At 51.1% G+C, this 13,761-nt stretch overlaps 1 protein-coding gene across 8 annotated transcripts in view; it reads right to left on the bottom strand.

The window, feature by feature from the left end:
• Positions 1–13,761, bottom strand: part of KANSL3 (KAT8 regulatory NSL complex subunit 3) — a 70,098-nt gene that overhangs the window by 30,576 nt on the left and 25,761 nt on the right. For 6 of the 8 annotated variants that reach the window (XM_075910939.1, XM_075910940.1, XM_075910945.1 and 3 more), the window contains 4 exons: positions 9,563–9,626; positions 8,234–8,434; positions 3,818–3,974; positions 3,227–3,328 (listed from right to left, as the gene is read on the bottom strand). In XM_075910939.1, coding sequence (XP_075767054.1) covers positions 3,227–3,328; positions 3,818–3,974; positions 8,234–8,434; positions 9,563–9,626 — 524 coding nt within the window. The remainder of the gene's footprint in view (positions 1–3,226; positions 3,329–3,817; positions 3,975–8,233; positions 8,435–9,562; positions 9,627–13,761) is intronic. The other 2 variants (XM_075910941.1, XM_075910942.1) reach the window with 1 other exon arrangement.

Below are 13,761 nucleotides of genomic sequence, written 5' to 3'. Positions count from 1 at the left end.
GTCTTGTTGGGACAGCTTGATTCTGTGAGCGGACAGTGTGTGTCTCAGGTTCAGAGGAAAGGCGGGAATGCAGAGCAGAACAGCTGCATGGTTAGTCTCTCTTGAATACACGGGATGGCAGGTAATCTCTTAGTGGACTTCACATCGGATTCCATATGGAAACATGGGTTGGTGACGGAAGGACACAAGAACTATGAGTCTAACATGCCAGTAAAAATGGATCGTATGTCTTTAAGACATCAGAAAGAGAGCTCATGAGGGAAGGAGTAAGGATAAATCTTGATTTTGCAAAGGGAAGCCACAGATTGGCTCTGAACTACCAGAACTCTAATGGTATTCAGTCAAGGATGCGGCATGACAAAGAACTGCAAACGTATACTTTCAATGGACGTGTTTTTATTACTAATGTTAACTTTTGTAACTGATGTGTTGCTAATACCAAAAGCTGTAAAGATCTAGATTGAGCAGAATTTTTTCAGAAAATTCCGGAACACATTAGCAATGGTGCATAGAAACGCTGTATGTTAAAAGACCTGGTAATACAAGAATTTCACAGTTGGTGCCTGAACCAATCTTGGAACCTCTCACATGAAAAAGGACATCAGAGAAATTATGTGCTCTACGGAAGGAGAAACCGAGGCACACCGCCATATTGCTTTCATGGCTACATGCCAAGATTCCTACACTATGGAGGATATGAATTACTGACTTGATGTTCACGGAATTCCAAACATCTGCCAGAACTTACATGGGTAAATTAACTATTTTCTTTACCTCTTGGTACGACCACATAGGACATAAGGAAATCATGCCGCAAAAGCAGATCCAACCCACTATTGTTCTGACCCAGTTTTACCTTGCATTAGCAAAGAGTTCAATGATATTGTTAGTACCAAGATGACTCTTACTATGAGGAAGCCTCTTTTAGACAAACATGGCTTTCGTAAGCTGTTCCAGTTAGACACTGATTCTTCTAATATTGAATTAGAATCTGTAACAACACAGTCAGACATGGGAAGGGCTTTGATGCACTCAGTGATGTTAATGTCGCCCTTTTCTGCATCAATTCTGCATGGGGGTGGGACACTGGATTTTTGAGGTGAACATGCAGGACAAACAGTTACACCCTGTGGTATGTTTGTCCCAAATCTTGCACAAAGTGGGCCAGCCAGGTGTCTATTGAAAGCTGAGGGTTTGCGGATTCTCTTTGGGTAAGATCTGAGGTATAAATTGAACTGGGAACGTGGCTGTTCCTTTGGAATGTGGAGGACCTGTTCAGACTGGTGAGACTGGTTTCCTAACCTTTCATTTGTGTAAGGAGCAGAGCTGCTTGTGGCACAGGAGAAGCTGGAGTGTCTAAGGGGGTTGCTTGTGTGACTTCTTGCTGGCCAGTGTGGCGAACAGACGTGATCTTTGTGACTAATTTGGTGCCTTATAGTAGAGGGCCCCCTGCCTTGGGCTGTACGTAGGCCTGTCTCTAAGCAATTCGCCCTGATTTGACCATCTCAGCGGTGACCCCAGAACCCGTTATATTACAGCCTGGACCCACAACCAGCCAACGTGGAGCCCTGCAGCCACCACTCACTCTCCTGGACCCACAGCTGGCCAGAGGGGTATGCCATACACCCAACTCACTCCCTTAAGCCCGGTGTTCGGGCCCTACAGATCCCACAAACTCCTCTGGGCCCACAGCTAGTCAGCGCGGAGCTCTACAGGCCCCACACACTCTACTGGACTCATAGTTGGCTAGGGAGGGCCCCTGTTGACCCAACTCACTCCTGCGGCCTACAGCCTGCCAGTGGGGAGTTCTGCAGATCCCACTTACTCTGACAAAGGGAAGTGCAGCTTTGTTATGCAGCCTTGGAGCATTTAGAGACACTATGGACTGAACCCCCCAAGTGCAGTGCATCACACGTGTCTGGAAAGGGGCAGCCGGGCTGGAGACATCCCCCTCCCTCCGTCTTAGAGAGCAACCAAACTACACACCATCTCTCCCAAAGCCCCCTCGCCCATCCAGGGACCATGCAAAGGCTTGTGATGACTGGCTCTTCCCCATGTCTAGCACTGGAGCTGTAAACAAAGATTCCCTTCAGCTAGTCCCGCTGGGCCGCTCTGGGCTGGAACGCTGGCAATGCCTGGGAACCGTACCTGGCGCACTCAAACATTCATTGCCACAAAGCCTCCCTCTGCACCAGCTCCGCCCTGCAGACGTATCTGCTGTGATCCCAGCCACTGAGCTTTCTCCCCTCAGTTCCCTCTGCACACTCGCCAGCGCCGATAGCTTGCATTGCTCTCCTATGTGGGAGACCTGGGCTCAAGTCCCAGTCTGCCGCCCACTGGGAACGAGAGAAAAATTCCTACAGCTAGCAGGAGCGCCAGGCCATCAGCAGGCCTACCCAGATCTGCCCTGAGCAAAGGAAGATTGGAGACCGGAGAACTTCAAAAGTCTGTTTCTCTCACCAACAGAAATCGATCCCATAAAAGATATTGCCTCACTCCTCTGATCTCTCTAATATCCTGGGATCGACATGGCTACCACAGGCCCCCCTACATCAGACAGACCACTGCCAGTCAGACCTTTCCAGCCTCTTCCCCTGTATGACTGAAAGTGTATCCCAAGATCTTATCAACATCCCACAGGACAAAAGTCATGGCTCAGGGTAGCCTTTCCTTCTTGATGAGAGCTGGCCAATACATGGCCCACAGGCCGGACACAGTTCAGAAAGGCTAGTCCCCACTGGGCCACCAGATGCTTTATTTACCTGCACGTCTGCAAGTATGGCCACTTGCAGCTCCCTTTGGCTGCAATTTGCCATTCCCAGCCAATAGGAGCTGCGGGAAGTGGTGGCCCAGCCCAATGCAGGAAGCAGTGGCCAGGAACAGTGAATCACAGCCAACTGTAGTTGCAAGCAGCCACACCTGCAGACGTGCAGGTAAATAAAGCATCTGGCAGTCCGCCAGTGGCTAATCTTGGTGAACTGCATCTGGTCCCTGGACTGCTTAATGCCCAACCCTGGTCCAGACATTTTTTGTCAAGGTCCAAATTTCTTGGTCAAGGTATAGTTGCAGTCCAAACTCCAGAGAAAACAACAAAGAGGATAAGTTGTAGTAAACACCAAGATGTCAGGGTCCATTCAAAAGCATTTGGCAGTCTAGATTTTCCCGCAGTATGCCTGCTGACTACCGCGGCACTAGCCCCTCATCTCGGCTCCGTGGTCTTACCCACCTGGCCGTACTTTACTCCCTAGCGAATCTGCTGACACAAATCGGCAGCCCGTCAAATGCCCTCCAACGACGTGCCCACATCCACCAGGCTGACATTCTACAACTGCAGAAGGCAAAGACCCATCTCAGTATGGGCAACTGCACAGCCAAGGCCTGTATGTGACTCACCTTCCTGTCCCAGAGAGATCCCTGTTCCCAGCCTAGAGTCAGTTCCCATCTGCCTCTGCTGAAGAGTAACACTGGTGTGATCCAGCGTGCACTCGGGTGGCTGCCCAGGAAAGATTCCAGTGCCACCCACCTGATTAGCACAGAGCCCACAGCTAGGTCTGGGTTTCTACTGTCGAACAGCCGCATGTACCTCAGTGCACAGAACAAAATTTATTCTGCACATGGAGGGAAAAAATTAGAGGGAATTTTGGTATGAGCTATGGGGAGACCACCCAATTCTGCCGGTTACGTGGCCAAAGGAAGCTTGCAGACTCAGACTAGTCCTGCAGGGCAAAGGGGGAGCAGAGCTGGCCAGTGGCATGGCCAGGGGGTTGTCCCAGGGTAACAAGGAGGATGAGAGCGAAGAGAGCTGCAGGGGCATTACCTTGTGCCTGCTTGTGTGCCAGGACCCCGTCTGTTCTCTGCACGTGTCTCTTCAGCAGCTGGGGGGCACCCGCCTGGCTGCACTTCTGAACACATGGCACAGCAGCCACTTTGGTTTTGGGACTTGAAGTGGGGCTACTGGAGACACTGGACAAGTCCTGGCCAAAGAGAAGGGAAGCCCCACGCCGTTAGGTTTCCATGGCAGGATGCAGCAATGACTTTACATCTCCACAGATCAGTAGTTTCCACTTGACCCTCGCAATCCCTGATGACCGAGTGTGTGCGTTACAGATGGGAAACGTGGGCATGGAGGGCAGGTTACCTGCCCAAAGGCACAGAAGAGTCAGTACTGGAGCAAGGATTAGCACTGAGCAACTGCAGTCTTCTTGCCCCGCCCTCAGACTCCCCTTCCCTGCACTCTGACCCCAGCCAGGGACACCCCCCCAAAGCTAGAAGTCTAAACAATAAGACGGGTGAACTAGAATGCCTCGTATTAAATGAGGATATGGATATAAAAGGCATCAGAAAAACTTGGTGGAATGAGGACACTCAACAGGACACAGTCATACAGGGCACAAAATATCTCAGAAAGACCAAACAGGTCGTGCCAGGGCAGAATGGCACTGCAGAGTCAAATGAAGTAAAAATCTTAATGAACCAAACTGTTCCATAGAGTCTCTATGGACAGTAATTCCATGCTCTACCAATAAGAACAGCAGCGGGGATATATTACCGACCATCTCACGAGGATGGCGATAGGACTGAGAAATGCTCAGTTGCAGGGATTTCACTTTTCACACTGTGACTTTTAATTTCTGTTTAACTAACTTCCTCATTTTAGTGTAGCTTCCCCTTCCTCCCCCCCACACCTTTCTGAGCCCATAAGAGGAGAGGAAATTCTTGATTCAGTCCTAAGCAGGAGCACAGGATCTGGTCCAAGAGGTGATTATAGCTGAACCTCTTAGTAACAGTGACCATCTACTATATTTGAGAGAGTGTCTCTGTCTGTGTGTGTTTGTTCAAGAACTCCTCAATAGCAAGGACTAGGATGCCTAAATTGGGTGTGCAGCTTCCTCTTATCCTAACATAAAGCAAGGTAAGGGAGAAAGGAGGAGATTCTGAAACAAACTGAAAAATTAAACAATAATAAATCACCAGGACCATATTGCATTCACCCAAGAATTCTGAAGGAACTCAAATGTGAAATTGCAGAACTCCGAACTTTGGTATGTAACCTGTCATTTAAATCAACATCTATACCAGATAAATGGAGGATAGCTATTGTAACACCCATTTTTAAAAATGGCTTCACAGGTGATCCCGGTACTTATAGGCTGGAAAATCCAACTTCAATACTAGGCAAACTGGTTGAAACTATAGTAAAGAATGGAATTACCAGACACATAAATGAACACATCTACTAGAATTCTTTGAGAGGGAAAACAAGCATGTGGACAAGGAGGAATCTATGGGCTACAGTGCATTTAGATTCAGAAATCATTTGACCAGGCTCTTAAGCAAACTAAGCAGTCAAGGGATAAGAGGGAAGATCCTCTCCTGGATCAGTAACAGGTAAAAAGATAGGAAACAAAGTGTAGGATTGGATAGTCCGCTTTCAGAATGGAGAGCGGTAACTAGCAGTGTTCCTCCAAGAGGCCTGTATTGCAGTGTTTCCCAAATGGTGTTCCGCGAAACCCCAGGGTTCTGAGAAGTGAAAATAAGGATTCCGCGAAAAAATTCATTTTATGATTTAAAAAAATTAATTACTGTTATGTGATTTTTGCTTTTAAATATGTGCAATTAAACTAAATGTTGATCTCATGGTCTTGTTTAACATTTGTTTCTTATTATCCTTACTTATTTGTGGTCTGCTTTTTCAGCTCCATATATTAGACCAAGGGTGGCCAACCCGTTCCAGACGAAGAGCCACAATAGCAGCAGAGACAGCGTGAAGAGCTGGGGCAAAGCTGTTGAGCAAAAAACCAACCAGCCAAGAAAAACGCCATGCGGGGGGGGGATAGGTGCTGGCACGCTGTCCCTTGGCTGCTTTTTTTGTTTGTTTGTTTTTTGTTAACAACTTTTCCCTGGGTCTTCGTGGCCCTGCCTTTTTTTTTTTTTTTTTGGCTCAACAGTTTTGCCCTGGCTCTTCAGGCTGTCTCCACTGCTATTGTGGCTCACAAAAAAAACACTGGGAAGGGGTGAGGTGTGCAAGCTCTGGGAGGGAATTTGGGTGCAGGAGGAAGAGGATTCTGGCTCAGGGAGGGGGCTCCAGGCTGGGGAGTGTTGGGGTCAGATGGAGGGTTGGGGTGCTGAGCAAGCCACAGGCTTGTGGCTGTGAGGGTGCAGGAGTTTGGGCTGGGTTGTATGAGGGGCTCAGGGCAGGGAGGCTGGGAGTATGATGGGCTCAGGACACAGATTTGCAGTGTATGGATGGTGCAGGAGTGTTATGGCAGAAGACTGGGGGTGTGGGGGTGCAGGAGTTTGGGGATGTGGGAGGATTAGGACAGGGGATTCCAGTGTATGACAGGCTCAGGTTTAAGGTCTGGGGGGTGCAGGAGTATTATGATGCTGCGGCCAGATGGGGGCTTGGCCCCAACTGGGGGCTTGTTGGCCAGGCTACATTTTTAAATAAAATATTATGTCAAACACAAAATGTTTCAGCGTTGTCTTTATTTATGAGAGGGGCGGGGAACCTATTTTGAGTCAGGAGTCACTGACCCACAGAAAAGTCAATCGGGGCCACAGAAGTGAGATGCAAAAAAACATCCCCTCCAAAACCCCCCAAGCCTCACTAATGTGGCCCCAACTGTGCTGGTGGGGGCAGCGGACAGGGTGCTGGGGCAGGGTACTCGTGGGGGGAGACGGGAGACAGACAGCTGGGGCCAGTACCTGGGGATCCCAGGTCTCAGGAAGCGCAGGCTGCTCTTCCCCTCCCCTAAACAACTGGGGAACTTCCTGAAATGCCCGGTCTGTCACTCCGCCAGGGACTTCCTTCCCCCCGCTGCCTGCCTGCACCGGGTGTGTGTGTAGGAGTCCCAGACTGCAGGCCAGCTCCAACTTCTCAGGAAGCGCACGCTCTTCCTCTGCTCCCCACGACAGCCGCGTGCTTCCTGAGAAGTTGGAGCTGGCCTGCAGTCCCAGGATTCCTACTCCCTCCCTCATCCCCCCCGCACAGGCAGGCTGCAGGGGGGAAGGAAGTCCCTGGTGGTGCGACAGACCCGGCATTTCAGGAAGTAGGCCAGCTGCTTAGGGGAGGGAAAGAGCAGCCTGGTCTAACCCAGTCCCCCTCCCCTTCCCCAAAGCCAGGCACACACACCTCCTCTCCCCCACCCAATCCCCCTCTCTTCCCCTTCCCCAGAGCCAGGCACGCACCCCCCCCCTTCCCCTTCTCCTCCCCTTCCCCAGAGCCAGGCACACACACCCCAACCCAATCCAATCCCCCTCTCCTCTCCTTCCCCAGAGTCAAGCGCACACCCCCCCCCTTCCCCACCCAATCCCCCTCTCTTCCCCTTCCCCAGAGCCAGGCGCACACCCCCCCCCCAAATCCCCCTCTCCTCCCCTTCCCCAAAGCCAGGCATGCATACCCCACTCTAACCCAATTCCCCCTCCCCCCACTCTAACCTAATTCTTGGGTCCCAGAGGTGCCACTACAGCCACACGTCTCCCTCCAGGCACTGGGGCACATGTGCTGAGCAGCCGGCTTTGAGCATGAGCTGGCCAGGACACTGTCCGCAACCCAATCCCCCTTCCCTTCCTTTCTTCAGAGCCAGACACCTCCCCACCCTGCTGTAACCCAATCCCCCTCCCCCCCAACCTTATGCTGGGGTCCCGGAGCCAGAGCCGCTGCGCAGCATCCGGGACGCCATGTGCACTGCCCCGCCTGCACCCATTCTCCAGAGCCAGGCATCTTCTGCCCCCGCAACCTTATGTCTGGGTCCCAAAGCCGCTGCCTGTGCTCAGCGGCCAGCTGCTAGCATGTGCACGCTGGGACCCTGTGCGAGACCCGGCCTGCACGTGCAGGATATGACGCAGTGCGCTGGGGGCCATGAGCGGAACGGCACGGACGCTGAGCACGCATGCAGCTCACAGCGACCCAACCGTGAGACCGGCTGACCTGAGCAGTTCCGGGTTCCGTCCCGGTTCCATCAGGAGCCAGAATTTTGCGGCTCGTGAGCCTCGGGTTGACCACCCCTGTATTAGACTGTTATTAGGCATTCCGCAAAAATTCTTTCGAGTTTAAAAGGGTTCCATGATCAAATACAATTGGGAAACACTGCTGTATTGGGACCAATAGTCAACATATTCAGAAATTACCTGGAAAAAGGAGTAAACAGTAAGGTCGACAAATCTGCGGATGACACAAAACTGCTCAAGATAGTTAAGTCCAAGCTCTACATCCCGGAGGGCTAGTCCCTACCTCTGAGCCAGAAGGCGAGGCTGGCACCTTAGCTGCAGGGGAGGTGGGGCTGCTGGTTCTTTCCGGCAAGTCGAATGACAGGTCCCTCCTGGTCAAGTCACGTGGCTTCTTCTTTTTCTCAGCATCAAGGTCTCTAGGGTCAGAGCCTGAATGGCTGTCCGTGCGAGTGAGGACTCCGGTCAGGAAGTCAGCTATTTCATCCTACACAGGGGTCAGACATCTCTTACCAACTAGCCTCCATGACTTGCCTACAAGCAGCTTCCATTTACTGCTCTGCTAGTATGCAGGGCACTTAGCTTACTGGGCTAAAGAAATCAATTCTACAGCCAGGGCTCTGCTGGGTTCTACTCCACTCAGACCTTCCCCTGAGGAGTCCCCAGCTAGCCGCTCCGGACGAGGAGAAGCTAGCTCGTGTTACTAGATGCCATGTTAAAGCTTCATCTCCGTGGCTCTCTGGAACACGAGGGGAGTGTGCCACCCTCCATAGCACTAAAGGAAGAACCAGAAACATTTGCTTCTCCAGGCCAGCCAGCTGGAAAAATCCACCTCCTTTATGGCCCATAACATAGGAATAGCCAGCCTAGCAGACAGGGGCTCTTGAAAACTGCTGCTGGGAGATCTCCATGCACATAGTACCACCCGAGAGGTCAATACACCAAGGCAGCATCAAAGCCATCAGGGTCACAAGTGAAATGAATGGGGACATCATGAGCTATCTCTACAGGCTTCTAGCCTTCCCCAGCTTCCTTCTCCCACCAGCACCGGGCCAGGCCAGGCCTCAGCAGGGTACTGTGTTCCAGAGAAGCTAATGTGTGGCAATGGGGCAGACAGACTAGCACAAGAGTCTGGGCTTGTGCTAAATTGCCACAAAACAAATCCTAGCACAATTTACAGAGAGAGCTGCTCACTGCAGGGTCAGGGTCCTCAGGGCAAGCGCATGGGCCTTAATGTCTCTAACGATGCTGCTCTGCCTTCTGCCCGGGCAGCCGCCACCAGCATGCCTGCGCCCCTCCGCTGGAAGTCAGAACCTGTGACTTGAGCTCCGGTAGTGGCCCCACAGCCAGCACCAGCTACCCCAGGAGCTGCCCCCCCCCCCCTTACAAAGGCAGCTCAAGCCAGAGGAAAGAATGAGGGACTATGGGAGCAACTCAGGAAATAGCCCTCACGGCCCCCCAAAGGCTGAGATGCCAGGAACAGATTCTCCCTTGAGGACACATGCCAGAGATGCCGACCCGCCACCGCCCAGTCAGTCCCGACAGCAGCACCAGAGCGTGGGCTCATGGTGGCGAATGAGCACTCAGGATACAGAGAGATCTCGCCGCTCATTACCTGGATGCATCTGTCCACCATGCTCTGGGTCAGGCCTTCTGCCTTCTTTTTGGCTTTGCTTATCCTATTGCAAAAGGTGGGCGAGTCAGTACATGTTCATTTACCCCCAGCTCCCTTGCCCTGCTCCCACCACCCTGGGACAGCACTGAAAGCAGAAATCAAAGGACATCGGGTTTGCTCTATGCTGAAACCCAACCAATAGGAAGCCGGAGGCAATCAGCTCCGAGTACTGCATCTGGTGAGCAGGGTGAAATTCAGATGACAGTGACGAGAAAGGGAATGAGACCGGCTAACACCGGGGTGTCCAACACACCAGCCACACGTGGCTATTTGGCCAGTGGAGTGCGGCTAGTTGCCCTGAACAATGTGGCTATTTGGCCAGGTGAGAGTGGCTAGTTCACTAGAGTGGCTATTGCTTCAGAACTGGCTGGACATAACAGGGCTCACGCCTGGAGGGACACACACATATCCGGGAGGCGCAAGACTCAAGTTCATATTCCTGCTCCAATGACTAATGATTTACAAAAATGGAACAGCTTCCACAGGAGACTGAGAAAACCCCACAGCAGCTACCCAATAGCCCAGTGGCTAGGGCGCGCTTTTGCTGTGTAGGAGACACACGTTCAAACCCCTTCTCCACAAGGGGCAGAAGGGGGAATTGAACCTGGACTCCAACACTCCAGGAGGGATAAAGGTTAGATCGATCGATCGTCCCTCAATCTGTGGCTGTGTCTGCACTGGAAAGATGTGGCGATGAAAGTGCTGTCAACATGCAAAAGTCACCAAAACTGAAAACTCGCCAAACCCGTTTCTCTGCCACCCTTTGTGCACATATCATGACCACCCTGTTAGCACCCTTCGACAGAAAATGCAAAGCAATGTGGGTAAGCATCCAAACTGCCTGGCGTCACCTTTAGTCGCGAAGCACTGTGGGAATGAGCCCTAAGCATTTTGGGAACAAGAAAAACATCCTGGCAGCCATCTGCTTCCCAGCCCTCCCTGGGCTTCCAGCTTACTTTTGTGCCACTTGAATGACAGTCCTTGCTGAAAACTCCAGCATCTGCTGTGAGAACTCAGATCCCAGACTCTTCTCCCGTGTCATGTTCAATGTGCTTAGGACATCACAGGCTGCAGCAGAGCTACTTGTGCACTTGATAACAGAGGACGAAGACTCGGATGTGGATGACAATGTGGGTGACAGGGACTGAAGCGATGTGGCATTGCATGGGGCTGTCACAGCAGAGAGTCGCTTCTGGGCAAGGGAAACCAGCCCTGTGTGGTGGTATTGCATTGTAATGCAGGGGTGGGATGAAGACCAGTGGCGACAGATCTTTCAGATGCATAAAGCAACCTTCCTGGAGCTGTTTGCCAAGCTGGCCCCTGAACTGCGGCGCAGGGACGCCGGCATGAGAGCTGCTCTCTTGATCGACACACATGAAGCAATTGCTTTGTGGAAGCTAGTGATTCCCGATTGCTACCAGTCAGTTGCAAATCAGTCAGGGCAATAAATCGCATGCTGCTGCGTAGGACTGTGACTCTGAGAAATGTGGGTGACAGAGTGACTGGCTTTGCAGAAATGGGCTTTCCAAACTGGTAGGGCAATTGTTGGCACCCATATTCCCATTATGGCCATCCCGCCTTGCCAGGGAACACATCATTGGAAGGGGTACTGCTCCATCGTGCTTCAGGTGCTTGTGGATCACCGTGGGTGTTTCACAGACTTAAATGCAGGGTGCTCTGGAAAGGTTCTGGCAACACAGACTGAGGAATGGTTTGGGAGAGAGTTGTACCCCGACAGTAGGGAAATGGCAACCCTGCCATGGAATCTCCATGAGAAAATGAATAAGTACATCAGGCAAAGCTTCGACACCATCTCCCAGCCAGATTCTACTGATCTCTCTGTGCACATCAATACTCTATTTGGACGCAACGCAGACCCAAGCAGGGCTTACCACCTCACAGAAATACAGCCTCTGGCCGCCCTGCACCACTGCCCTCTCCCCTTCCCCTCGCTGCAAGAGTAACTTCCTGCACTGCCACCACCCACCCCACCGCATTACACAGCAACTTACTGCACTGCACCGTCGCTGCTCACCCACCCCCACCCTGCAACCTGTGTGTCTTCTCTTGCTTCAGCCTCCATGTCCAGTTGCTGAGAGTCCTCACAAACATTGGGACTTGAGCACGATTCCTCACTGCCTGGCACAAAGGTTGTCACTGGACTGAGCCCCACTTCCTTGTCCACTTCCATCTGTTCCTCAATAATTTCTGTCTCCAGGATAACTCCTGTTTCTCACTCGGTGCTAGGGGAAGTATCCACTGGGCTTCATAAAAACGGCATGTTGTGGATGCAGCACCAGACTGGCTGTTTGCCTCCTTTGCCTTCTGGTACGCCTGCCTTTATCTTGGTTCTGCACTGTAGGGTGCCTCGCTCAGACCCCTTATCACACAGGGCTCCAGAAATGTGACCACACATGCCCCAATTCCTACAGATCATTCACAGCTGTGACTGCACCAATTCTTCCCCCCACACATCTAGATCCAAAAGCGGTGGGGTGCTCCAAGCAGGAGAGAGTCTTGAGCGATAGCCATCACCTGTTTCCCTGAGTAGACACCACAAGGACCATGACAAAGGTTGCGTCTACATAGCAGCGTTATTTCAGAGTAACGACTGTTATTCTGAAATAAAATGCAAGCATCTACACAGCAATTCCATTATTTCGAAATAAATTCAAAATAACGGTCAGCTTATTCCGACTTCTGCAAACCTCATTCCACGAGGAATAACGCTTATTCAGAAATAGCTATTTCAGAATACCAGTAACGTGGCCGCTCCACTGCTGCTATTTTGAAATAGCTCCTCCCAGGGCCGTTCAAAGTAATTACTCCCAGTGCCTCCTGGGACTCTAAATCGAGGTAGCACGTCCACATTAGGGAAGCCTGCCTTAGACTAATTTTGAGGCTTCCTTGTAGTGTAGATGTGCTATTTCGAAAAAAGCTACTGCAGAGTATTTCTTCCGGAATAGCTTATTTTGCAATATGCGTGCAGTATAGATGTACCCATAATGAGCCAGACATCAGGAAACAGATCATAAAGTTCTTGGGGTTTGCAGAGGGGAGGGGTAGGGATGGAATAGTCTAGTCGATTAACCGATAAGCAAAAACGTATAGGTTAATGCTTTAGACTATACGCATTTCCCCACCCACCCCTTGCCAGTAAATTTTTTAGCAGGCTGGTCAGCAGCCCAGCTCAGTCCCGGCTTGCACTGGGTCCTGGACCTACCCCTGCTGCGGCTCTGCCTTTAAAGTGTATTAGGAGCCAGGCAGCCCAGCTCAGTTCTGGCTCGTGCTGGGTCCAGGAGCTCAGACCTCTCCCCCTTGGACAGGGGCTGCCCAGGGTCTATAGAATAGTCGACTAACCGATAAGAATTCATGAGGTTAATCGACTATTCAATTAACCGATATTTAACATCCCTAGGGAAGGGCACACCTGTTTACCTCTTTATGTGGCTGCAGAGCAGCAGAGTTCAAAGCACTGGCCAGAATGGTAATTCAGCATTGTGGGAAACATGCTGACGGTCAATAAACTCGACAGAAACCTTATTGTAGTACACACTGCATGACTGTCAACAGGAAAGGGAGGGGGAAAGACAAAAGTCCTTCGCGGCACTGGAAATGTTTAGTTGACAAAACTGGGTGCTTGCCGCAACCTTTGTCATGTTGTAATGTGAACGCTCTCTGGATTTTGCCACCAAAAAGGGGTTTTTGACAAAACTTGCTACTATAAACAAGATCTCAGCTTCTAATCCTTCTGTCTTGTATCAAATTGCCTGAAATCAAGATTTTCCTGAGTAGGACTGAAGCAAATCATGCAGTTTTGACATGAACATTTTTCAACGTTTTGATTCAATGAACATCTCCAAACAACAAACTAGTTTTGCTTCCCCCGAAATGTTTTTTTCCAGCGTTTTGCACTTGCCAGCACACCACACACTCCATTATTCACTCAGTGTCAATGTTGAACGTGCCTGGCGCTCCCAGTGGCTTCAACAGGAAATGGCTCTCCAGCTCTGACACACGGTCCCAAAATTTCCTCAAAAGGGCTGTCGGCGCCTTCTCTCTTCTTGCTTCATGTGAAATGCTGCTAGTCACCGTTTTGCATGTCACTCCCCTCCCTAGGTTTTTGATCATTCCTTGTT

This window comes from Pelodiscus sinensis, chromosome 28 (assembly GCF_049634645.1).
Source record: "Pelodiscus sinensis isolate JC-2024 chromosome 28, ASM4963464v1, whole genome shotgun sequence".
In the NCBI taxonomy this organism is placed as follows: Eukaryota; Metazoa; Chordata; order Testudines; family Trionychidae; genus Pelodiscus; species Pelodiscus sinensis.
This window is presented reverse-complemented; position numbering and strand designations above follow the sequence as displayed.